General features: G+C 44.2%; 1 protein-coding gene across 3 annotated transcripts in view; it reads left to right on the forward strand.

Annotated features, from left to right (window-relative positions):
• DGKA (diacylglycerol kinase alpha) overlaps positions 1-26,898 on the forward strand; it is an 87,365-nt gene that overhangs the window by 35,909 nt on the left and 24,558 nt on the right. The window contains exons 1-9 of one of the 3 annotated variants that reach the window (XM_081950119.1): positions 13,978-14,134; positions 14,640-14,735; positions 15,434-15,510; positions 18,651-18,780; positions 18,991-19,071; positions 19,816-19,865; positions 21,117-21,191; positions 22,400-22,519; positions 23,774-23,891. In XM_081950119.1, the coding sequence (XP_081806245.1) occupies positions 13,993-14,134; positions 14,640-14,735; positions 15,434-15,510; positions 18,651-18,780; positions 18,991-19,071; positions 19,816-19,865; positions 21,117-21,191; positions 22,400-22,519; positions 23,774-23,891 (889 nt within the window). In that variant the 5' untranslated portion in view covers positions 13,978-13,992. Of the gene's footprint in view, positions 1-13,977; positions 14,135-14,320; positions 14,343-14,639; positions 14,736-15,433; positions 15,511-18,650; positions 18,781-18,990; positions 19,072-19,815; positions 19,866-21,116; positions 21,192-22,399; positions 22,520-23,773; positions 23,892-26,898 lie in introns of those variants that run through there. The other 2 variants (XM_081950121.1, XM_081950120.1) reach the window with 2 other exon arrangements.

Below are 26,898 nucleotides of genomic sequence, written 5' to 3' on the forward strand. Positions count from 1 at the left end.
AGCTAAATGTTGAATCCCTCTCCATTAGTCAATGCTATATACTACAAGACTGAAGTACATTTTTCTTGGTAGCATAGAAGAGACAATTGCTCAAGGAATTGTTACAAAAGGGGTTGTGGTAAAATATTGCTGGATGAGTTGGGTTGGGAAAAGTATAAAAGCCTTGTGAATGACTACTGTATATTACAGTGTCAAGATAAAAGTGCTTCTGTTGACTGACTCCGGAAAAAGCACCTGGGAGTTATGACTGTTACTTCGATACTACTTCTATGGTGTTGTGAAAAATATTGCACCAATTCTATGTCTGGAATCATCCAGAAAAGAAAACCACATAGTAAACATTTTTTTATATAGCTTCATAGTCCCATGATATTTGGAAAGCTGCATTTGAGACACAAAACCTGAAAAGCAGCATTATGGAACTGGATAAAATAATCCATCAAAAGGCAACCAGTATGACTCAGGATCTGGAGTATCCATTCTGTTAGAAAAGATTATCTAGTGCTTTTAATCTTAGAAAAGCAGTGAACAAGTGTGGTAGAACAGGGGTTCCCAAACCCCAGGTCGCGGCCCACTATCGGGGCCGTGGCCTATTGAGAATTGGGCCACATGAGTGGCTGGCCAGAGTGTGCGCAACTCAATTTGTGCGAGTGGCAGATTAGTGGGTACTTGCGCTTGTGTGTACCGGCTTACTGCTTGTGCAAATAGAGCTTCATGCGTGTGCACTGGCCCGCCGCTTGCACAAGTCAACCAGCGTGCATGTGCGCTGACCTGCCATTCACACAAGGGCTATGTGGTCGTACACATGCACACCGGCTCACTGCTCACACAGCCCAGTTCCCCTCCCCCCCCTCCAGCCAAGCCGCAAAGATTGGGGACTACTTTTCTAGAATTCTGAATCATATGATAAAGCTAAATGGGAAATTCAAGAAAAATAAAAGGAAGTATCTCCTTAGATTGCCTAACCAAAGCTGTGGTGCATTGGAGGGCATAACAAATAAGACTGAGGGCAGGGGAAACCCCTCCTTCAGACTCATCCTTTTCATTGAATGGAATGAGTTATTCTTGTAAAAACATGCATGCACACACACACAGAGGGATTAATTTTGTCAGCTTCGGCCAGTAAAAGAGGACACCACTATTGGTGGGTCAGCTGGGCCACCTACAAGTGAAGTTCTGCTTCTGGGGCCTGGTATCTTTCCCTTTGGAAAAGTAAAAGATGGTGGACCACAGAATGGAAGTGGCTGTGGCAGGTGCAATTCAATCTGTCTTGGGTCAGATCAAGACCACTGACTGACGGATTTCTATTCCTGTCATAGTGCACGGTTCATATATGTTCTTCTCCTTGACAGGATATAATGATAGCTGCAAAATTGGGTTGCTTTAAGAAGAATCGCACAGATTTTTGAAGGATTAAGTCAGATGTCGAAGTTGCATTCAGTAATAATACCAATTGTTCTTTCAATATCAATTTTATTGATTGATTTAGATGGCTGCACATCTCAGCAAGTAACTCTGGATGGTGAACGATCTTAAAATAGTCCTTGACTTACGAATGGTCACTGAGTGACCATTTATGACAGACCCCCCCCCCTTTCAAAAGGTACTTACAATCCTCCCTGTGGTCACCTGACCACATTTTGGGCACTTGGCAACCAGTCCACATTTACAGCTGTTTGCAGCATCCAGAGTCTACATGACTGTAATTTGCATTTTTGTCAAAAATCATTGTTTATTTCCAGTTTTCAACATAAACACCTCATAGTGCTAACCATAGATTTGTTTAATGCCTGTAGCGGTTACTCGGTGACTATGGCATTTGTTTAATGACCACTGCAAAAAAAGTCATAAAAATGAGTCCGGTGACATGGTGACTTTATGACTATCGTTACTTACAACCAGGTAGGCTCCATTATGGTTGCAAGTTGAGGACTACCTGTTAGACTAAATTTCCACCATACATACAAAAATTAAAATAGCACAATTGCTGAATAGGGTTTGTTCCCTACATCTTTCCTGTAAATATCTGGCTGGCCCTTTTGAGAAGAGAGTGTCGAGCAAGGGTCCAATTCACCAGGACTTTTCTTACATTCGAAATGTTTTCAATCTCAGAGCATTTATAGCTCGGGAACTCTGCATGGTTACTGACTTTGTTGATGTACTACCAGCTGGGAAACAGGGACTGATCACAATGCTTTGATTTGCTGTTTATGGTATTAAGTCCTTGGGATTGCTATTCATACAGTCCTCCCCTTCCTGCCTAGTTCACAAATTAGATGCTTTATGCTATGTAACTGCCTTGTAGTGCCAACATTCTCCTGTGTTTGTTGTTCCTTTTGTTTTTCTATAGATGAGTTTATGAAATAGCCCATTTTGGTAGCCTTGGTAGCTACGTGGAAGACTGGGGCCTCAGATTCATGGGAATTAAGTCTTTGAGGGATTCAGCATTGGCATGGCTTCATAGTTTAGCACTCACAGAGACCAAAGGGAGTTCTCTGACTTAAGAGGAGCGTTTCTAACTCAATTATCTCAATGGATCTCTCTGCCCTTAAAAAGCATGAAATTATGGCTGAAGCCACTTAGTTTCTGCTCCCAGAATGCATTGGTGTCCCAGCATGGAGCTGTACTGTATTGTTTCAGCAGTGAGAGCCATGTTCTTGTTTCCAGCAACAAGACCACTGTTATTTAGTGGCTTCAATAACCTTGGGCAATGTTATTCTGGTTGCCAGGGAAACATTTCCTTTGTTGGAGCCCATGAACTATTGGGTGTAATTTATGGATTTATTTACGTTCTGGTCCTGACAAGAAGGTTACAGTTGGGAAGAAAACAGGACTTGCGGCCTGCGAAAGAGGAGCCATTCCTGCAATGCTAAAAATTAAAACGTCTAAACTAGGCCCCTCGAGATTTATTTCCTTTCAGTCCTGGTGGTCAATTGCTTGTGCAACTTTTGAAAAATTCAAGCTCCAGAGTCTTTAAGGTCAGCAGCACCTAAACACTTTTAGGTCCAAACAACAAGCAAAATCACAGATACGTTTTCCTTAATTGACAGGGCCATAATGTTGACTGGTTTGACGTTTCTTGAAAAAAATATTTCTATGTTCTGCTTTATTTCCTTTTTTTGTCAAAGAGCAGGAAGAATTGGCAGAACGTGATGAGACACACCGGAATACTTAGAACTGGCATAGAGTGGCTGGGTGGGTGGTGGGGAACGAATGGTTTGTATCTGTCCTGCTCTGCGTTCCCCCCCCCCCCGAAATTCAAACCAGCCTCCAAAAGCGTGCCCAAGAATTGGCTTGGGATGGTATAATTTGCCACTGACGTCTGGCCCTGGGTTTGCCTCTGGCATATTGATCATCCTAATCTCTCTTCTGCCCCTCAAACGCTCAGAATTCTGTTTTGCAAGTCAAAGCTTTTTTTAATGCCATATTTACGATGCACAAAAAAATTGGATCCATATGTTAAAGAATGTGTTCAGAAACAATCTCTTTTTTCCGGAAAGTATCGATTTAAAATGACTAGGGTGTGTGTGTGCATATCTATACATACATTTGCACATATAGCCAAGAAAACACACACCTATAAACACACACACATAAGCATTCTGTGAAAAACAACAACACCAGAGCATGAAGGAAGAAAGTGATGGAAAACCACCAGAGGTTTACCCTATAAATAGTAGGCTCTCAATCTTGAATCTGTAGCTAGAAAACTAGCTTAGAGTTTCCTTAACCGTCATGATTTTATTTCCCAAGTCACCCTTAATATCCTTCCATCTGCTCTGCAAGAAGGCCAATTTTGTAAAATGAGCCCTGACCTTGAGACTGTGGAGTGGTCAAAGCAGTTGGCCATGCCTGATGATACTGTCTATTTTATATGGATCTAAACAGCGGAACAATTGTCGTGCCCTCTACCATACTGCCATAGCAAACTTTCCACATTACCCAGATGGATTTCTGCTCATTCTTTCTCTTGGAGATCAGGCAGTTTGCTGCTACAGTCATAGTGTCTCTCAGGCTCAGCAATTTTAAGAGGTGTGGCCTTCAGCTCTTGCTGGCTGGGGAATTCTGGGAGTTGACATCCACGTCTCTTAAAGTTGCTGAGTTTAAGGGCAATTCAAGTGGCAAAATTTGATACCTGGCACTTAATAGCTGTAGCAAGCATTAATTAACCAAACTGAACATAAATTTCTTTGGGCTTTTTGGCTGTTTAAATGCCTTTAATAAAGAATTCATTTATAAGAGGGATATGAATGAAAGAATTGTGGTCTTGACACTCAATAAAGATTCTGGGTTGAGGCAGAACAGATGCCCAATAAAATTTTTGCCTGGAAGCATCTTTTTATTTGTTTGCTTGTTTGAGGGGAACTAGCCAGTTTATTCTTCCAGACCACGGGTGTCAAACATGCCGCGTCACGTTGCTGTCACGTGACATTTTGCGATGTTTTCCCCATTAGCGGAGCTGGGGTGGGCGTGGCCTGCGCATGACGCATCCAGCTCCGGGGCCACCAGTTTGGCAGCCAGTCTAGACAAATTCTAGGTAGTCATTTCTTGATGCATGGCATTGTTACATCTGCATGATATGTAGAGTTTTTTAAAAATAAGGCTGGAAAAGGCTGCTGTTGCCTTTTGGAGCTGTATTTGTTGGGCTTTTTGTGGTACCTATCCTGACTGTTTGGAAGTCAGACTTTCATAACAATATTATATTGTTAACAATAAAACAATATTCTGTGCTCCTTCCTATGAAGGACATTGAATGTCAACATCTGCCTTAAGTATTTCACCTTTTTGGCAAAGGGTTAGGATTACAGAGACCGTGAAGGATCAAACATTGGTGCTAAAGTTAGCAGGCCCAGTGTGGGACAGGGATGCTTGTTTGGCTTTTATTTTCTTTGGCCTCCCTGTATTGATCATAGACTATCAGGGCTGGAAAGGACTTTGGAGTCTTCTAGCCCAACCTTCTTCCCAAGATAGAGAATACCATCCCGGATAATTGGTTGTTCAATCTTTTCTTGGAAACATCCAGCAACAGAACACCCATAACTCCGGGAGGCAAGTAGTTCCATTGATTAATTGTTTACACTGTCAGAAAATTCCCCATTTCCATGTTGGATCTCCCTCTGAAGAGCTTCCACCCATTGCTTCTTGTCCTGCCCTAGATGCTATGGGGTGTAAACCAAGGCTCTCTTCCCTGTGACAGCCTTTCAAGTATTGGAAGACTTCCATCACACTCCTCTTAAGCCTTCCCTTTGTGAGGCTAAGCATGCTTACTTCCCTTAGCTGTTCGTCATACGATTTAGCTTCCAGTCCCCTTATCATCTTTGTTGCTCTTCTCTGCACTCATTCTAGGGCCTGAGCATCAAGAACATGGTGAGTGACTAAAAAGGCAACAAGCAAAGGGGGATGTGGGAGAAAAACATAAAGAAAAAATTATCATCAGCAGTGCTAGGGTTAAAAGGCGGGGCGCGGCAAATCCGTGTGGGCCATAAAATGCTATTAGGACCGGAGAGGCCCCTTCCTTTTCCATTCCCTTAAATGCTGCTAGTTGCAATTAGTCCTATTAGCACTAATGGGTTTGAGCACAGGGCCCACTTCTGCACACCAACTGGAGAACATGGAGCACTTCTTGTTCCTTTTTATCTCAGCAAAATAAGACCAGGATATGTCAGAGCAACAAATTAATGATCCTTCTGGGAGGTTCCTGAAAAGAAGGATGATATATAGCAGCTGGATCAAACCTGGGAGTGAAATGGAAAAATCTGACCTAACAAGGGGATGAATCCACATTTGAGGAGAGGCCCTTGGATCGTGACATAGGGAAACTGAGGCACAGCATATTATGGAATTTTGACTCTCATTTTTAGATTCCACAAATACCTTTTTTAATATATTTTGGAAATAATAAATAAATAAATAATAATAAATTTTGATTAGCCGCAACCCTCTCCCGAAGGACTCGGGGCGGCGTACAATCAGAAGGATAAAATACACATAGGACACACATACATACGAAAAAAGGACAATTTCATTTGTGCGTGGAGGAGAGTAGACTTGTAAGTGAAAGACAATAAACACAGCTAAAAACACAATTAAAACACAGTTTAAAATCCCCTTAAATAAAATTGCTAAGTTAAAAACCCCTCAGGAGCGTAACGAAGTCATGGTTGAGCCAGGCCAGATATTTGAAAAAGGTGGGTCTTGAGCTTAACACGGAAGGAGCGGAGGTCAGTAGTGGTCCTAATATCCGGGGGGAGGTCATTCCACAGGGCTGGGCCCGCCACAGAGAAGGCTCTGCTCCTAGGCGCCGCCCCAAATATTGTATCTCAGTGTTACAAGGCTTGCTGTGTATATAAGGTATATAAGGCAAAGTCCTTAACAGTATGTAGACGGATGCAAAGGGAAAAAAGACTTGGTCTCTGCCAGTCAGTATATATTTGTAGGGTATCTGACAATCAAGTCTTTCACAGAGATTTTACCCCTATCTTTATTCATTTTTATACCACTCAAGGTCACAAACATCTAAATATTCCTTCCTCCTATTTTTTTCACGCTAATAACTCTGTGAGATGGGTTGGGCTAAAAGAGAATGACTGGGCCAAATTTAGCCAGCTGGTTTTCATGCCTTAAATGGAACTATAGGTAGTCCTCAACTTACGATCACAATTGAGTCCAAAATTTCTGTTGCTAAACAAGAGAGTTGGTAAATAACTTGCACCTCATTTTGTAACCTTTCTTGCCGCAGTTGTTATGTGAATCATGCAGCTTTAAGCAAATTGGTCTTTCCCCCATTGACTTGTCCAAAACCAGCTGGGAAGTGTTGGAAGAAATGTCCTTCTGGGTTCGCCCCCAAGTGGGGAAAAAGACACTGGAGGCATGGAGGCTGCTTAGAAAGATGGTTTAATGTTTTAATGGAGGACAGGACCGCATGGCTGGAGGTCCTGGGGAAAAAGGTGATCACATGCTTCCAGGTGTTAGGTGAAGAAGAAGAAAAGGGAAGAAGAAGAAAAAAGGGTCGAAGAAGGGCTTGCAGGGCTTTTTATCATCTGTTCGGCCCCACCTATCTGTTTCCTGTTCCTGTGTAAGAAATGTATTCTGATTGGCTGTCAGACTCACATGGGCCATGCAAGGGCAACTCTCTAGGCTGAGTTTTGAATCCAGGTTTGGTTGAGTTCAGATGCCATGTGGTCAGTTGAATAAAGGCTTATATTATCATGCCTTCATTCCCATCCCCCTGGAGCTGAAGGGGAAAACTCTTTTATTATGTAAAGGGACTGGCTCAGGTTTTAATGGCTCATGGACAAAAGGTGGGGGCAGGAAGCTGCAGGGAGAGTTACCTTGTCTTTTTGAAACATGTTTCTTTTCACATCCAGAGAAATATTCTGCCTTTTCAATATTTCCTAGGATATTTCATTTTTCTGGGAGAGGGCTGGGTGATAACTTCCTACAGAAGGTTACAAATGGTGATCACATGACCCCTGGACAGTGCAATTGTCATAAAAATATGCCAACTGCCATACGTTTGAATTTTGATCATCTGACCATGGGGATGCTGTAAGTGTGAAAACTGGTCATAAGTCACTTTTTTCAGTGTTGTTGTAACTTTGAACGGTCACTAAACAAATGATTGTAAGTTGAGATCTACTTGTAGAACTGACCATCTCAAAGTTTGCAACCGGGTGCCTTCACCACTAGATATCTGCTATTAGACACACAGACACAATGACACAGGCACACACACACACACCAGTTACAAGACAACATAGCAAATTGTGAGGGGCAAAATACTTCAGGAAACCTCAGGAAACCAGCTTTATTTCCTCCTTGCATTGAAACATCTATTTCTATAAGAACCTTTACTGATGGTCCTTGACTTACAACCAGAGATTCACTTAACAACTGTGGCCGTAAAATGGGCAAAACTCAACAAGTGTCTTGCTTAGTAATAGAAACTTTGGGCTTAATTGCGGTTATAAGTCGAGAACTACCTGTACTTTCCCATTGAGGAGACTGAATGTCCACAGAGCCCCTTCCCTCCCCGCTTATGTTGTACACACATAGTGTACTTGGCCAACAATTAGCTGCAGTGAACTGCTTAATGCTGTCTCATCATGGTTAACGGGCCATCTGGGCTCATAGATGGTGCATTTATTACTGCTTATTATTACTACCACAAATTTGAATGAAGTTCTTTAATTTACGTAGTTAAAATGACATAATTGTTGATGGTCTTGGAATATCGCATGCTTCATTTATTTCCTCGTTTTTCTAGCTATCGAAGTGAAACGGCCCAGTTTCTTTAATTTTATAAAGGGCATGGCAGAACAGGAAGTAACTTTAAAAGGACTAATTTGGCTCTTAGGAGAGACAGCTGGAAAAAGTTACAATGACTGGAAAGCAAAAAAGAAAGAAAAAAAGACGAAGATGAAGAAAAAGCTCTGACATTGATGGCACTTGGGGGAAATGGTGAGGTATGAAAACCAAGCCCTGTATGGCTGTGCTTCATGAGGATGGCAAGACTCCCAGGAGATAGGGAAAGTAATGGACTCTTGGGCACTGAAGGGAATTGCAAGAAGCTGCAGTAAGTGATCTTGCTGAAACCTTTGTTGACCTATGGAATAGGGCTGTGATGGCAAACCTATGGCACGCCTCTCAGAGGTGGCACGCAGAGCCCTTTTTGTGGGCACCCGTGCCATTGCCTGCTGCACTTCTGGTTTCCAGCATGCACATGCACAGCTGGTCTTCATGGGCACTGGAGCATCAGAAAATAGCCCCCAAAACAGCCAAAAATCAGGGCATTTTCCAGGCCAAACACAGCCCAAAAAGCCACCTGAAAATGATTCGAAAATGCCCAAAAAACAGGCATGCATGCACTGGCCAGCTGGTCTTCGGCGCTGCGGCACACACATATGCACAAATGTTCGGTTTGGGCACTGGGTGCCGAAAAGGTTTGCTATCACTGGAATAAGGAAATAAGGAATACGGGTAGTCTTTGACTCATGTCCACAATTGAGCCCAAAATCTCTGTTGCTAAGCAAGACATTTCTTAAGTGAGTTTTGCCCCACTTTATGACTTTGCTTGCCACAGTTGTTAAATGATTCACTGCAGATGTTAAGTTGGTAACATAGTTGTTAAGTGAATCCGGCTTCCCCATTGGCTTTACTTGTCAGAAGCTGATCACAATCACCCCAGGGACACTGCAGTCGTCATAACTATGAGCCAGCTGCCAAGCATCTTAATATTGATACACATGACCATGGGGATGCTGCCACGGTCGTAAGTGTGAAAAATGGTCATGAGTTGCTTTTTTCAGTGCCATTGTAACTTTGAACAGTCACTAAGTGAACTATTATAAGTGGAGGACTACCTGTAAGCAACTGAAACAATCCTTCCCTTCAGAGCCGAGGATCCTAGACCTTCTTCTTGTTTTTATTTTTATTTATTTATTTCATTTTTATCCCACCTTTATTATTGGTTATAAATAAATCAAGGCAGTGAACATGCCTAATACGCCTTCCGCCTCCTATTTTCGCCACGACAACAACCCTGTGAGGTGGGTTGGGCTGAGAGGGACTGACCCAGGAGTGGGTCCTGCCCGGCTTTACTGCTGGTTTGCTTGCTCGCTGGATGTGCACTGCGCACTCACGCACAGTTCAATTAAAATAGTTCTGCGCATGCGCAGAACTGAAAAACAAGATGGCGGCAGTGATGAGGGAACCGGTTCAGGGGTGTGGCAGGCCTGGGTCGCTGCCGGTTCCAGCAACCCAGATTGCCATACCACTACTGGTTTGGCCGAACTGGTAGGAACCCACCACTGGACTGACCCAAAGTCACCCAGCTGTTTTTTCACACTTAAGGCAGGACTAGAACTCATAGTCTCCTAGTTCCTTCACCACTAGACCAAACTGGCTCTCCTGGAGAGAGCCCCAGGGGAATAAAGCAGGCCAGGAGTTGCCTCGAGCACAAGTGGCAAAATACTGAATGAATAAATGCACGTTGAGGCCAGCTGGATATAACTTCAGTACTGAAGACTGCAAAGAAGGCTTCACTTTGAAGCGTCTTATCACATCCTCAACTACAGGTAGTACTCGACATACGGCCGTAATGGAGCCTGCCCTAAATGATTGTCATAAAATGGCCAGGTCACGTGACCAACCACATTTTACAAAGTTTTTTTTTTTTAATTGCAGCCATCGAGTGAACACCAGTCATTAAGCCAGGGGTGTCCAAACCTGGGAGCTTTAAGACTTGTGGACTTCAACTCCCAGAATTCCCCAGGCCTGGGGAATTCTGGGAGTTGAAGTCCACAAGTTAAAGCTCCCAGGTTTGGACACCCCTGCATTAAGCGAACACTGCCCTTGTGAGAACCCACTGTTTGCTGTGGCCGCAGTTTGGCTGAAAGCCTGGTTTCATCAAAACTGCTGTAAAACATGATCACATAAATGTGGCCATGTTGCCAAGCCCCCGAAGTGCGGTCACATGACTGGAGGCTGACTGTGAGAACTTCAGATCTGGGTTGTCAGTCCCTTTTTTTTCCAGGTCGGTTGTAACTTGGAATGGTTGCTAAGCAACCGGCCGTACGTTGAGGACTACCTGTATCTATGTAGTAGGATTCTTTAGGGAGGTGAAAGATTTATTGTCATCTGCTCTAGAAAGCCCAGGGTTGCAGTTCTCAAAGAATTGATGTGACTGATTTGCGAAGCATTTTTGTGTCAATAAAGGATGCTTTTTAATGCAGGTCACAGTGTGCAGCAGGCCATTTGGCCTAATTGTGTGGAATTGCTTTTAGTTTATGAAGCCTCAGATGGTGGACGCGATAGTTTTAATTCTCTGGTTTACCACAGGCTTTTTAACTCCTGTTGATCTTGATTTACTCAGACTAGGGGAGGGCGGTTGGCTAAGTGGATCCAGAAAGTGGGGAATGCATTATTTTGTGGGGAAGTGGTACCTCCAGCATTAAAAGAAGCAACAGTCCGGCTGGCCTAGGAGAAGCTCTCTCTAAATGCAAAGGATTCGATCTAATATTGCCTTATTGTAAATGCTGCTTGTGTAAGTGGCTTCCACTCAATTGCCAGTATTCTTGTGTTTGAACCGCTGTTCTTGGTCTTTTGCAACCTGGCTTGGAAAATGATCAGCCTGATGCGTGTGAAAAAGGCAAAGGGCGTATGACTCCTTTGATTTTGCTTGATGTTATAGCTTTTGATACCACGGGCACCGTTTCTCTGTGGACCGTCTTCATAAGATAGGGACTCTGCTCTGTGTCCGTATTGTGCTTCTACTTTCAAGGGCAACCTCAAGAGAGTAGTACAGTGACTGTGCACATGATGATACCTAAGGGAACTCCAAAACGTCTTTCCCCTTTGAATCTGAAGGTCTAAAGGACCCTCTTTCTGCCCCACTGCTGTCCCTGGAATCCTAAGGGAACTCTGTAGCCAGGAGTTCCTATTGCCAATGTAAGTTTGTATATCCACAGTCACAGAGGTGATTTCCTACCAGTTGGACTGGTTTGACTGAACCAGTAGTGGTTTGGTGGCCTGGGTCACTGGAACCGGCAACGACCCAGGGCTGCCACGCCCCCGAACCTGTTCTCCCATGTGGCCGCCATCTTGATTTTTGGCATGCGCAGAACAATTGTAATTTCACACATTTATTTTTTTTAACGTTTTGCACATGCGCAGCTTATCGTTGAGCAAATGCGCATGCAGGTGCACCGAACCAGCAGTAATGCCGGGAGCAACCCACCCCCGAACAGTGACCTTTCCAGGATGGTCTAGCAATATTCTTGCATTTATCACTTTAGAGTACAATTGCTGTAAGGCAGCCTATGTTGGACTTCCCTTGTGCTTTGTTGGAGGCTGGAGCTGGGGGGGGGGGGGGGATGGTAATGGCCAAGTTACTGAGCTGAGCCCTTGAGATACACATGTGACACATGTGCTGAAACACTGGCTCCCAATTCGGTGAGTCAAATTCTTCAATATTTTGTTTACTGCATCTAAAGATACAATACAATAGCAGAGTTGGAAGGGACCTTGGAGGTCTTCTAGTCCAACCCCCTGCCTAGGCAGGAAATCCTATACCGTTTCAGACAGATGGCTATCCAACATCTTCTTAAAGACTTCCAGTGTTGGGGCATTCACAACTTCTGGAGGTAAGCGGGTTAATTGTTCTAACTGTCAGGAAGTTTCTCCTCAGTTCTAAGTTGCTTCTCTCCTTGATTAGTTTCCACCCATTGCTTCTTGTTCTACCCTCAGGTGCCTTGGAGAATAGCTTGACTCCCTCTTCTTTGTGGCAACCCCTGAGATATTGGAACACTGCTATCATGTCTCCCCTAGTCCTTCTTTTCATTACTTGATAACACATCTCCGTCTTTATCATTCAAAAACCTATGGATTGCTAACATTGTTGGGAAATCCTACTGCATCTACCCAGATCGGGATGGGCAACTTTACAACCTGTGAACTTCAACTCCCAGAATTCCTGAGACAGCCATCCACATGTCATGAAGTTGTCACAGTTGCCTAGCCCTGGCCTAGATATAGAAGTTGTCATTATGAAATGAAATTCATGAGTGCCTAGGATATTTCAGGGTGATTTCTTCACTCAAGCTGATGTCTTCATGTTTTTATGTAATGGGATGGAATGAATGCTTTCTAGTTCTGGTTTTTTCGTTATTTCTTTTCTCATCGTACTGTAGATCATGTGTATGTGTTTAAAAGATATACAAGTAGTCCTTGACTTACAACTACTTGTTTAGCGACCGTTTGAAATTATGACATCACTGAAAAAAAGTGCCTTACAACCAGTCCTCACACTTACAACCATTGTAGCGTCCCTGTGGTTGTGTGATCAAAATTTGGGTGCTTGGCAACCGGGTCATATGATCTCCATTTGCGATCTTCTCAGCCAACTTCTCACAAGCAAAGTCAATGGCAGAAGCAGGATTCGCTTAAAGTACATGTGACTCACTTAATAGCCACGGCATAAAAAGTTGTGAAATTGTGCCTGATTCACAACGACTGGCTTGCTAAGCAATGTAAGTTTCAGTCTTAGTTGTGATTGTAAGTCAAAGACAGTGTGGAACAAGGGAAAGAGAGATGGAGTCGCATATGTTAACCCTAACCTTTGAGATGAGATCTCTGGAACTCACTGATAAGGAATTCAGTGGCTAACAAAGGTTTTATTGTGTTTTAAAGAGGAAACATTCTGGTTAATAAAGATGGAAGCTGTGGCTCTGCTTTGTGGCATATTGACCTCTCAAGTTAACCAATCAATAAAAATGCAAAACTAAAAGGATTTTTAAAAGACCAGGATGTGCATTTTACAGGTAGTCCTCAACGTACAACCACATTAGAGCCCCAATCTTCCATCAATTGTTAAGTGAGTGTTGCCCCATTTTACAACCTTTCTTGCAATAATTGCTTACGGAATCATTGTAGTTGTTATATTATGTTCGCCAAGTAAAACCGACTTGCCCATTGACTTTGCTTGTCCGAAGGTTGCAAAAGGGGAACCCATGACCCCAGGATTCTGAAATACATGTCAGATGCGAAGCGTCCGAATTTTGATCACACGACCACAGGGATTCTGTGCTGTTGTAACTTTGAAGGGTCACTCCATGAATGGTTGCAACAATCCAGGGCTACCCGTACTTGGGATGGAGAAGGGAGCATGTTGCAGGCCCGCTGGGGTCTGTGGGTATCAGGTTGAGGATGCCAGATGATGACATGTTCTCAGTTGTACTCAGTTGATAGAAGTTTCCTCCTTTAAGTGAGCTGCTAAAACATGCCCCCTCCAACGGCTTCCTGCAAATCCTCCTTGCACTCACTGCCAGGATTGTATCTCTGTAAAATGTGTGGCATTTCCGTCAATAACACTCAAAAAACCTCCATTAAATTTTAATGGGATCAAACTTGGCACCCTCTGCAGCAGGCTGGTATAAATTGCTAAATTGATCCCAATCGCATCCCAAACTGCTTTTCCTTCCCCCTTCGATTCGAATGATCTCCTTGACTGCCTCTTGCCTTGCTTCTGGATCCCTCCATCTTTTCCCAGCCCTGCAGGGGTCTCTGAAAAAAATGGGCTTGCCCTGGGGCAAAAGATACAGCCGTTGCTCTTCCAGCTGCTCGCCCACCCACGCAGGTAATTGGGGACTGTCCCTTTAACAGGCTGAATGCGTGAGCTTGTCCAGATTAAAAAAGCTGCTGTGCAACATGTTTCCTCCTTTGGGCGATGCCCCTCCGCCGCCGGCTTCTTTTGGCTTGGCTTGGCTTCAGTCGGGATTCCACCTGCATCGGGATCAAAGCCTTTGGCATCGCTGCGCTTCTCCAGGAGTTAAATCCGCCAGGCGGTACGTCTCTCTCTCTCGCTCTCTCTCGCTCTCTTTCTCAGCCTGTGCAGCTGGAATCTTGCCTCTCCAGGGGCTGCCTGTGCCATGGCCAAATTCCCGGTTGCTGCTCCAGAAGCCAATTGTGCCAGGGAAGAATGTGCTGGCTCAGCGGATCAGTCCGGAGAATGTGAGGAGACTACCGAGGGGGAAAGAGAGAGAGAGAGAGAGAGAGATTGTGTGCCCAGAGAGCACCTTCTCTGCCCGTTTCATCTTCGTCCCCTGCTGTCTAACGACATCCCCTGACTCCTCTGTTTGCAGACGTAAATTGGAACAAGAGCAGCATCATGTCTGACGGCAAGGAGTGGGCCACCCTCAGCCCGGAGGAGTTCACCCAGCTGCAGAAGTATATTGACTGTGAGTCCTTTTCTTTCTCCCTTTGTACCAGTAGGCTTCTCTTAGCCCCTGGGAGGGGTAGAGGCATGGACAGGCAGAACCTGTTAAAGCTAGAACTTCCTCTCTAAAATCAAAGGCCGTACCAACTCCTTAGAACTTAAATCTGGTTGACTTGAGCATCGAGAAAGGAAAAGCAGCCATTTCTGTGCCGGTCCCAGGAAGGCTCTTAGGATAATTCTTTTGTGCTAGCCCATGTCCATCTGTTCCCTCCACCCATCCACCCCCCTCTTCCCCAAACCCAGTAGCATTAGCTTGGTATCTCATGTGGGATGCACAAATCACAGTTGAGTTTCCAGAGACAAATATCAAGGAAGGCATAGTCTTAGTTTTTGAGGACTCTGCTAAACAATATAATCTTTAACTTTGGCTTATCTTGAACTTAAATTCTTGGGCAACCCATTCCTTCTACAAGTTAAATTACCTTGCGTTTTAACACCCCAGGTTAAGAATGTTTTGAATTTGCATCAGCTGGATTGGATGCCTCATTGCAACCCTCTGATTCTTACATCACTTTGAAACTTAGGACAGCATTCAGAGAGTTCTAATTGTTAGCCAGTACAAATGTCGTGCTTGACACATTTCCCGGTTACAGCATGAAGTGTAGCAGAATTCCTACCCTTTCTTTTCCTTGTCAGTCTTCATTGTTCCTTGCTCCACAGATAGCAGCAAGAAAGTGCAGGATGTGCTGAAGGAATTTTATGGAGAGGGTACCTTGTCTCAGCAGCGGCAAGGGGATGTGAGTATCTTCCTCTTCCTTTCCTGAAAACATCTCCATCTTTTGCCTTGCTAGGTTGTATATTTGCCTAATTAGGTGTTTACCAGCGAGATGACTTTGCAAATCAGCACAACATCTTTCCAAACTTATGTACCGCTTTGGGTGTCTTCTGTCTTTGACACATAAATTCGGGGTTTCCATGATGCTTAGCTGCATTATGGGACGTTCTGAAGGGCAGTAAAAGTGTCATAAAGGTAAAGGTTCCCCTCGCACATATGTGCTAGTCGTTCCTGACTCTAGGGGGCGGTGCTTATCTCTGTTTCAAAGCTGAAGAGCCAGAGCTGTCCGAAGACATCTCCATGGTCAGGTGGCTGGCATGACTAAACACCAAAGGTGCACAGAACGCTGCTACCTTCCCATCAAAGGTGGTTCTTGTTTTTCTACTTGCATTTTTACATGCTTTCGAACTGCTAGGTTGGCAGAAGCTGGGATACGTAACGCCAGCTCACTCCGTTATGTAGCAGTAGGGATTCGAACCACCGAACTACCAACCTTTCTGATAAACAAGCTCAGCGTCTTAGCCACTGAGCCACCGCGTCCCTAAAAGTGTCATATAAACTCTAAAACTCAGCTGTTTTACCCAGCGTGCGTTAGATCTAGCTCCAAAGAAACTTGATCTTATTTGCAACTAAACCGGTCTATCAATTCACTCTGCATTGTCATAGCCACACTTTGTAAAGGTTAATGATCTCCCCCAATGTGGGTGATCAAGAGGATGTCCTAGAGAGCCCCATGGAAATGGAAGAGCATTTGGAGAGGTGGTTTGTCTGTGTAGCTATTTTGGCTTCAACTAGTTTTTTGGTCACATTGGGGTTGTGCATGAGAGCAAGGAGCAGAAACAAGCAAGGTAGGATGTGGCTCTTTAGAGCAGTGTTTTTCAACCTTGGCAACTTGAAGATGTCTGGACTTCAACTCCCAGAATTCCCCAGCCAGCATTCGCTGGCTGGGGAATTCTGGGAGTTGAAGTCCAGACATCTTCAAGTTGCCAAGGTTGAAAAACACTGCTTTAGAGCACAATCTCCAAGTTACCCAACCCATGCCTATCTCCCTCCTGGAGGAAATTTTTTTAAAAAATGCAGGAAGTGGGAAGAGAAATGATCGCATTCCAATCCTCCTTTGTAGCAGTTGGGAGTGGGGGTGCTATAACACCATTGTTGCCTGACCCAGCTATTCCAGATGGTCTGCTGATGGCATATGGGAGCGACATACTAACTGGATCAGCTGTGATATGCAGACAGAGCCATACAATTACAGCGAGGGCTTTGTAGTCCAATCCCCAATTCCGAGCAGGAAATCCAGTGCTGGAGCCAGAAGATGTCGGTCAGATTCTGACTGAGGATTTCCAGCAGACGAGCCCTTTTCCCCAATAATTGATTCATTTGTCACATGTAAATCTAAACCTCTAAAGATTATGACATTTTGTAATCTAGATCCAGTTCTACTCCCTGCAGAAGAAGAGAACAACCCTTTACTCACTCGTGTGTGATAACTCTTACCTGAGGGGCTTTCATATCCCTTTCTTAGTCTTCAGCAGCTATAAATAATCACCTCCTTTCAACTTTCTTCCTTATTTTCTGCATTCCCAAATGACTTTGTTGCCATCATCTGAGCCACTTTCACTGAGCCTGTGTCAGTGGCAGGCAACATGGTGACTTTCAAATATTTTGGATTCAGCTCTAGCCTGCATGACCAATAGCAAGAAGTTGTTGTAGGGCCAAAACATTTGGAAAGCACTTCATTGTCCAGCTCCTGTCCTACATCCTTTCAAAGTGTTTCTTGCCTAGAACTGAAAAGCATAACTTCAAGTACAGTCTGAAGTATTATTGTTATTTTATGGTTCGTCAGCCAGATGTTGCGACTGGATTTGGCATTTTTATCCACCTCCCGAGTCCTCCCAAGGATCTGGGTTAGGCAGATGTTGATGTTTGATGGCATGAGAGGTATCGTCGCAAGACGTAAGCTGGTCTGAGTAAAGCTGCCTTTTGCAATTGATTGATGTTGGATTTGTCAATGCCAATAGTGTTCAAGTGGCGCTCCGGTTGTTTTGGGATTACACCCAACTATTTAGTACTGCAGCTTAGTTGCGCTCCTGGCTCTTCTTTTTTGTTCATTAACTGAATTTATTTTTTCTACTATTTATCTTGGTGTGCTGTTGTTCCTACACACACACACACACACACACACACACACACACACACACACACACTGCCAGAACGTGGCCTTGGTGTTTGGTTTTCCGTTCTGCCAATTGTTTGAGGGTTTATTCCTGCCTTCTGAGATGTTGGTGAATCCTCCAACTACCTTATACTATTCTCAGATCTGACATTTCTCCCATTCCTTCGTGTAAACCAGGGGTGTCCAAACTTGTGAACTTTAAGACTTGTGGACTTCAACTCCCAGAATTCCCCAGCCAGCTGGCTGGGGAATTCTGGGAGTTGAAGTCCACAAGTCTTAAAGTTCACAAGTTTGGACACCCCTGGTGTAAACGGAACACGTTCAGAAGTACAAAAGTCAGTCGTGTGGCCGCGATCCAGGTCCTCCTTCCAGCCTGGGTGTGTGTGATTCTTGCAATCTCCTCTGCAGTGAAGTAGCTTTTTAAGCAAAATGTCAAATATGGGTTTGTGACACACACACACCCCAAATCCCTGTTGCCAATTTTACCGATTTATTTTTGGGTATCTTTAAACGCCATCCTCCTGTTCTCATAGGACACATAAGGTGACATATATCCTAAAACTGACTCCAGCCTCCCTTCCTACATTCTGACGTTCAATCCTAAACCCCCATCCCCATCGCTCCACATGTTCCTCTTGTTTGAAGTACATGCAATGATTTCTTTCTGGGTCCATTAATCACAATTTCATTAGTTCCAGTAGCAACCAAACAATGGGGAACAGCCATCCTGTTTCCCATTAAAATGAGAAATAGCATTTTTTACCATTCCCTGCATGCAGTAATATATCTAGCACTGAAGTGACACATTATTAGCTGAGTCAAAGCTCCGCTTTTTGGCACAATCAATAGGGAATGTCAGTAGCTGTGATTCCTGGCATTCTTCTCTGTGGCTTTGCCTTATTTCTCTCTGATAATGCTGTTCTCAGTCAATAGACTTCGAGGGCTTCAAGCTCTTCCTGAAATCTTACTTGGAAGCGGAGGAGATCTCGGATGGACTTTGCTGTCACCTCTTCATGTCTTTCCAGACTACAGCAGGACAAACCACAAAAGAGCCAGGTATGTCGGCTTGGCAAGCTGCCTCACTTAAAATATTGACCTTTCTCTGAGGGTTTGGGGAAGAGGGTGGGCTTGCATCCTTTCTACCCCCTCCATCCCATATTTTTTTTAGTAAGGATCTCTTTGAGGAGGGCTGGGTTAGGCAGCCGGAATATCTAGCAGTTCCGAGGACGAAGGATTACTTAACCCAGTGTATTCTCTGCTTTTCAGCCAGTGGTTTTGTTTGCGTCAATGACGTCTCTTGTTACTTCTCGCTGCTAGAAGGTGGGAGGCCCGAAGACAAACTGGAATGTGAGTACTGCAAAGGATCAAGAGAGAAGAATAGCAGCCAAAGGTCTCAGTTCAGAGCTTGATTTTTTGATGGAGGCACATTTTGACTGGGAAAATCTGATTTTGGTAATTCTTCAGCTCAGAGAACCAACTTGCAGTCATTAAGATACCTCTTTCCTTCCTTCCTTCCTCCCTCCCTCCCTCCCTCCCTCCCTCCCTCCTAAATATGATTTTCACCTCCCTAGAGTCATCCGCCAAATATATGATCATAGGTACAGTATATATAATTTTGATTAATTTTTACTCACTCTACTGTGAAAGAGGATTTAATTGGCTGGATATGCGGAAGGGTAGCATTCTTTAGTAGGCTCGGGGTAGTCATGTTCACCTCCCATTTGTGTAGGATAATTGTAATTCTTCTGCTTGCATCCATCTTAAGCTCATACAGTTTTATCAACACAAGAATGCCTCTGTTTTAAATGTGTAGAAGTCTTTTGAAATCCTTGCTGAAAACTGACATTTTAAAACATTTGGGGAATTTATGCTGGGGTTTCTGCAAAAGAAATTGATTTTGCTCTCAAACTGAAGGAGCCTGCTTTAGTAATACGCTTTGCCTCCTTCAAGTAAGGTCAAATGAAAAGGCTCGATGAAACAGGACTCTTGATGGAAGAGGCCTGGGGCAAGAGGGTGAAGGCAGAGACGTGCGTATTTGGCGATCCCTTGTCTAGAAGCTTCTATTTTTTATTTCCGTTTTTCCTCCCACAGTCACCTTCAAGCTTTATGACAAAGATGGAAATGGTCTTCTTGACAATTCAGTAAGTAGCATGAGGCCGTTTATAGAGTTATAGAGTTTTGGAACCGAGTCTCCCTGTTCTTTTTAACTCCACTTCAGACAGAAGTATTGGTTTATCCACACAACAGATACACACACACACACCAGTATCTTCAGTTTTTTGTGATAGAAAAGGCCCAAATATTTTGATGCCAAATCTTTTCAGTAATGCATCCCACTGTAATATAGCTGACAGCCTCCTGTGCTAGTGTATATATCAGTCTGATTTTTGTTGGTTCCTGTTGGTTTAGCACCGAAAGGTACCATCTTTTTTGGTTAAAGGACCACACAGGGCTTTTGAGTGGTGTGCAGCAGACTTGTGGTGAGGCCGCAACAAAACTTAAATTTGATTTAATGTAAGTATAAATGTAATCACCCTCAAGTCAAGTTAATTAAATGCAGCTAGAAGAAACTCTTAGATGTTTTGGGGACGCGGTTTCCCCTCCTTTCACATTATAAATGATATTTTGGTAAAAACTTTGAAGGAACTCTGGAGACCGCATCCTATGGCGCCTTTGGGAGGGAGAAGAAATTTGCTCTCTTCTTATTAAGCAGCTGCATGCCCCCATCACTGCGTCTCCTGGGAGAACCAAAATATCTCATTTTCAACAGGCTAGGATATATTGCTTTTGTCTGACTCATTTTCTGTTCTCTGATAAAAAAAAATTGGGGACACCTGCTTTCATCTGAGCTCTAAACCTATCCCTCTAGGTCAGTCTTCATCAACACTCTTCCTTTTGATACATTTGGCTACAATGCCAAGGACATCCTTTGTTAGGAATGCTGGGAACTTGTGGTGTAACACTGGGGTCGGCAACCTTAAACACTCAAAGAGCCACAAAGGTCCTAAATGGAAGCCCCCCATTCAATTCTGGAGCCAAGAAGTCTGGTTCCCCACCATAGAGTCTCCTCCTAGTGCGGCGTCCTTTTTCCTCTGCCTGTGCTAACCGAAAGCCCTATCAATTGTGGAGCTGACCGGAAAACCTGCCACCTGCCGTAGAGTCTCCTCCTGGCACGCTGTGTTTTCTCCTCCTCCCAACGGGAAATTATGGCACCGACAGGCGACAGGGAGCCACAGCAGAGGGATGAAAGAGCCACATGTGGCTCCAGAGCCGCAGGTTGCTGACTCCTGGTCGAACACAATAAGAGATGCCAGACTGACAAATGCATGCATGACCCTTCATATGAACCACTGGAATTTAATTCTGGTCCTAAATGGTGGTGTTCTCTCTAGGAGGTAGATCGCATCATCACGCAGATGATGCGAGTAGCTGAATATCTGGACTGGGATGTCACTGAACTTAAACCCGTAAGTGCAGAATTCCTTCAGTTGCTTCATCTGCCCCTTCCCATGTATGTACTTTCAACGTATAATTACCATGATTGGCTCCAGAATGTTGGTGTCTATGTTGGGCTCTAGAACTGGGTGCAGTAGAACATAGTCTGGATTCCCAGGAGGGAGGGAGGGCATTCCAGAGGACTAAGAGGCAGCAAGATTTTAGATAGATTGGTTGGGAAGAAGAGAGTCAAGTCAGTTCCTCCCCAGGAGTTCTCAGGATATATCTTTAATGATGCAAGTAGTTGCTTTAGTTTGGCAAGATTTCTCTTGTATAGGTGTGGAACAATAAAGGAAACTCAGCATGTCTTTCTTAGTTTTTGGAGCCTGACACCAGGATTGCTATTAACAACGATTTTTGCTATAACACTCTAAAAGGGAAAGAGCTCATATCGTGTGCATTAAGGAAGAAAGATTAAGGAGACAGTTGAAAGGGAAGGAACCTACAGCTAAATGAGATAAAGCCGGATGTGACTTTCATATATAGAATCAGTATTTAGTTAATGGGATTTACCTAATAGAATTGTGGTTTCCTTTTCTGCTTCTATTAAGAGATGAAAGAGGTTTAGAGTTTTCTGGATTTGTGGGGAGGGTTGTTGTTTTTGTCAGTTTTTGTTTTTTGCAAGAAATTGAGTGTTGTGGGGGGGGGGGAAACCTATTTTCCGTGTTTCTGCTCAATAGTTGTTGCCATTCAGATATGTGTACAGAAGGATACTGGATAGGTACTGTATGAGGGATCTCATTATACTTTTTGTTTATGTATTTATCACATTTCTATATCCCAAATTATTGCCTGAATTATTGATGGTGAAGGATAGCTTGTCCTAAATCTGGAGGCACATGATTAATTCTATTTTAGATGCAGCATTATTTTGACATCGGGTTTCTTTTCACTTTGTTCAAGGGATCTGTTTTTTTTTTCTTCAAGATTTGCATAAATAAATACCTGGGAATGAGGAGCCAATTCAGTGCTGTGCAATGAGGAAAGAGTAGTCCCTGCCTTATGCTGCAGATAATTGTAGCTTGTTGGGTGCCTCTTTGACAAAGAAAGACAAGCTGTCTTGAAATGTTCCTCGTAAAATGAGGCTTGTGCATCACTTTGGGACAAATGGACTGGAACAAGCACTGCAATGGCTCCCTCCTAAGGCTCTCCTTTTCGGATCAACCCTTCCCCCGCTCAGATCCTGCAGGAGATGATGCGTGAAATTGATTATGACAGCAGCGGTACTGTGTCTCTCTCTGAATGGCTCCGCGGAGGTGCCACCACCGTCCCCCTCCTGGTGCTACTTGGACTGGAGGCGGTAAGTACAGAGGGGACGAAGGCCTCGTTTTGCCTTGGTCCGTCTAACTTACTGTTGAACGTGGCTTTTGATCTTCCTTGTCCGACATGTGATAATTGCTTGATTTCTTTTGCCTTTCCTGCCCCTTCCAATCACGACACTAGAGAAGGACTGCTGGTCTGGCTGGAAAATTCTCACCTTCAGGTTCCTTCCAGGGATCCTGCTCCTGTCTCCCATTCTGTTCTATCCAGGGGCGAATCAAGTTAAACATTTTAAACAAAAAACAAAGTTCAGAATCACCCAGAGAACTGAGTCACAGGCAGCACTTTTACTTAAGATGTCTCACCCCTTGTTTCCCTTTTTCTATAGACAACAAATAAGGAATTAACTATTTTCTCCGTGTGCCCGGGGGAGTGTTATGGCATGCCACTGTTCTGCTATGTTAGCCTTGCCCTAAGTTGGTAGAGGCCACGGAGTTAAAGCTCTTAGAGCAGTGTTTCTCAGCCTTGGCGACTTTAAGTCCTGGGTACTTCAAGTCCCAGAATTCCCCAGCCAGCTGTGCTGTGTCTTAGAGGAATGTCGAGTCAGCAGTTGAAGGCTGTTTGCAATTCTGCTGCTCTCTCCAGCTCCTTTGGGGACTGCAGCAGAATGAATGCACGGGAGGCTGACTGGGGACTGAAGGGGAAGGACAGCATCGTCCTAAAATGGCCATAAAACCTGCAGCTGAGCGCCAGATTTCACCTCCGGCCATGAAATGAATGGTGAAACAAAACGATTATACAGCTTTGGCTGTGGGTTAGCTTAAAGGGGAAATGTTACTCAAATAACTGTAGGGACGCAGTGGCTTATTTATCCTCCCTGGATAAATAAGCCCAATCGGGCTTTTGAGCGCATTTGCTAAAATAAGCGCTCCCCCAAAAATATTGTGACACATGTGGTGACCACGCTCGCCGCCTCCTGCACCTCAAAAATAATAAGACCTCCCTGAAAATAAGGCCAAGTGCTTATTTTAGGAGGGTGAAAAGAAAATAAGACCCTGTCTTATTTTCGGGAAAACATGGTATGTAATGGGCATTTAGGTGCAAGCCATTCCATGCATGTTCCGAAAGCAATGTTACTTTTGTGCTCAGGAAAACTTTGTAGCTCAAATCTTGTCCCTACTTCTACCTTCTGTTCCCACTCAGAGAGCCTCGATGCCTCCCCTTCCCTTTGTCTCCCAAACCAGTCACCCCCTTAAGCCTCTTCCTTAATTGCCAACTTTCTCCATTGCTTCAGACGATGAAAGATGACGGGCAGCATCTGTGGCGCCTGAAGCACTTTAACCGCCCTGTTTACTGCAACGTGTGTGAGACACTGCTCTTGGGGCTACGCAAGCAGGGGCTGCGCTGTACTTGTGAGTGTGTTGCTCTGTCCTGGGTGTTGTGTGGGAAGAGGGGAGACGGCCTTTTCTTCCTTTTCTTCCTGGGGGCTCCGGCTTCCAGCCCTTCAAGGGAGCTGAGACTGATTTGAGGGTGGAAGCAGAAGGAGAAGGTTTCCTCCAGCTGCTGCTTTAGCAGACATCCTCCTCATAGATCAAACGAGAAGCTGCAATGGTCCAGGTCACTTCATTGATCCATCTCGCCCAGATTTGTCAGCCCTGGCTGCCGATGGCTCTGCCGGAATTGGCCTCATTAGTCTTCCCAACAACCCTACCTAAAGGCACCCAGGAGAAACTGGAACCTCCAGTGGGCAAGGCAGCTGTGATGTCATAAAATTTGATCCTCCGTGGCAACTACGGTCATCCTGTGGCTCTTTATTTATAAGGCCTACCTTCATTATTTTGATAGTTTAACGTCAGCAAACATCCCTGATACTGGTAGTCCTCGACTTACGGCCGCAGTTGAGCCCAAATTTTTCTGTTGTTAAGAGAGACGTTTGTTAAAGCGAGCTTTGCCCCATTTTACGACCTTCCTTGAATCGGTTGTTAAGTGAATCACTACAGTTGATAAGCTAGTAACACGGACGTTAATTGAATTTGGCTTCCCCGTTAACTTTGCTTGTCAGAAGGTTGCAACATGATCTTGGGACACAGCAAAGGACATAAACATGAACCAGTTGCCACGCGTCTGAATTTTGATCACATGACCACGGGGATGCTGCAAAGGTCGCAACTGTGAAAAACAGTTGTACGTCGCATTTTTAGTGCCGTTGTAACTTTGAATGGTCACTAAATGAACTGTCGTAAGTCGCAGACTACCTGTACTCCTTCCTCCTCCTGTTTTCCAAACAACCACAACCATGTGAGGTGCATTTACGGTGAGAGCAACTGGCCCAAAGTCACCCAATTGGCTTTCAGGCTTAAGATGGGACTAGAACTCACAAACTCCTGGTTTCTAGCTTGGTGCCTTAACCACACTGTAAAAGAAAGCAGATTACCTATGAAACCCAGTTCAAGACTGCATAGGCTTTGGAAGGTGAGATGTGGGAAAGATGTGGTAAAAATTAGTGGTAAAGTAACACTCAATTTCCAGTGATTGTGTGGACTGAACCCTGCAGTTCTCTCAATAGCAACAAAAAAACCTATTTTCGGTTGTCAGTTTGGTTCCTAATTTCCTAATCTATGTTCCGATGCTGGTTATTCTGTGTTGGGCTCCCATTTAAATTTGAATCCAGTCTTCTCAATTTGGCTGGCTTCTGAGCTAGGCAAGGTCAGCCCCATACTGCCATCTGCTGGAACACATTAACATTGCCCATGACTAATTATGTTGACAAAAATACTTATGAAGCATTTAATATTTAAGTGCATGCAGCATAGCATTCATAATAGCAGTAATTTAATTTATTCAGAAGAAGCATCTATCTTCGTATACTCTTAGTTTAAAACAGATGCAAAATAATTCTGTTACGAATTCCATTTGGATAAGTTTGAGGATTTCCCCTCCCTTGTTAAATGAGCATCTGTTTAAAAAAATATTTTTAGATACATTGCTCATATGTGTACATGTGTGCATTCTGTACTCACAGCAAGTGCAGGGCTGTTTGTTCAGGGCTATTTCTTTCTGAGAACTTGGACTATTTGTATGATTTGGCCACCCAGAAGTTTAAAAGTAGCTTTCTCTGCCTCTGAACAATCTGGCAATTTTTTTTTCTCTGGATATTTATAAAATATTCAGCGAGAGAAAGAAAAATGCCATCTCAGAAATCCTCCTTAGCACTCCAAATCCAAAAATAATTGCATCTTGGTTATTTGGAAAATGTGAAAATCTTTCAACCACAGTCTGCTTAGCAGAAGCAAAAGGTGAAAATCCATGCTAAGAATCCATGCTGACCTTAAGCCAGAAGAGAAAACTATGCTGAATTCTCATGTTCTCTTTTACAAGAGTTTCTTTTTAGCCGTGTTCTCAAAACACACTAAAATGGATCGTTAAACAGGTTAGTGTGTCATACAAATATTTAAATCAGCCATGGGGTTAGAGAGGCTTGCTTTTATCCTACAAAAGCTAATCTTCTGTGCTCAGCCAAGTCATGTGAACATAGAAGAGAGGCTTCATAGCCTCATGGTTTCATGGTTAACCTTCTTTTCTGGGCAAACTTCCCAAACAGTCCCAGGAAAAGCAAGAATTCTTAAGAAATTCCTCCTCTGGTTCTTTACAGTCTTGCCTGGAGATAAACCCGACAGAAACAGATTTAGGGGTGCCCAGTGGCGGGTTCCAGATCCCGTTGCAATCCTAGTACGGTGCAATGGGGCCAGGCGTCCACCATATGCAGCGCTCGGACAGCACGTGCATGCATACTTACTGCCCGCGACACTGCGACGGCTCCGCGACCCTCCAGCTGCTCGACGGAGTGTGGTGCAGGCGCCGTACACTCCGTGCGCGTGCCTGTAAGCCCCGATCGGCTCAAATACAGTCAAGGAGGGCAGGTGGGCCCTCCGGAGCACCGTACCGCAACGGTACCTGGTGCTTCCAGCAGGCACTGGTACGCCCGTACCGGTCGTATCCCACCACTAGGGGTGCCTCAACCTCCTCCAGTTTTGCCTGTGGGGATGCCAATCCTGAACGGATCGCTCCCCACAGACTGTTTTTTTCCAATTTGACTTTTTTGCCTAGCTGGATTTAAAAAAAAAAGAAGAAGAAGACTGCTGGTCATTTCCCCAGGCCTTTATCAGTGCTTCCCTGTTGCTGGCTCATGGGATCCTTTATCCAGGATAGCAATGGAGTCGTTCGGCTGTTTCGTATGAATCACTAGATTTGGGGGGGAAAACGCTCAACCCAAAAATAAGGGTGAGGAAGCTATGGAGAGAGAGGAAGGAAAGGAGATGTTACACTAAGCTCATAGGATCCAAGTTTAGGTAGAGAAGCTGAATGCTGCTTGGGGGATAACAGGGCTTCTTTCATTCCTACTACCGTAGCATGTAATTG

The sequence above is a fragment of the Natrix helvetica genome (assembly GCF_964273705.1).
Source record: "Natrix helvetica genome assembly, chromosome: 1".
In the NCBI taxonomy this organism is placed as follows: Eukaryota; Metazoa; Chordata; class Lepidosauria; order Squamata; family Natricidae; genus Natrix; species Natrix helvetica.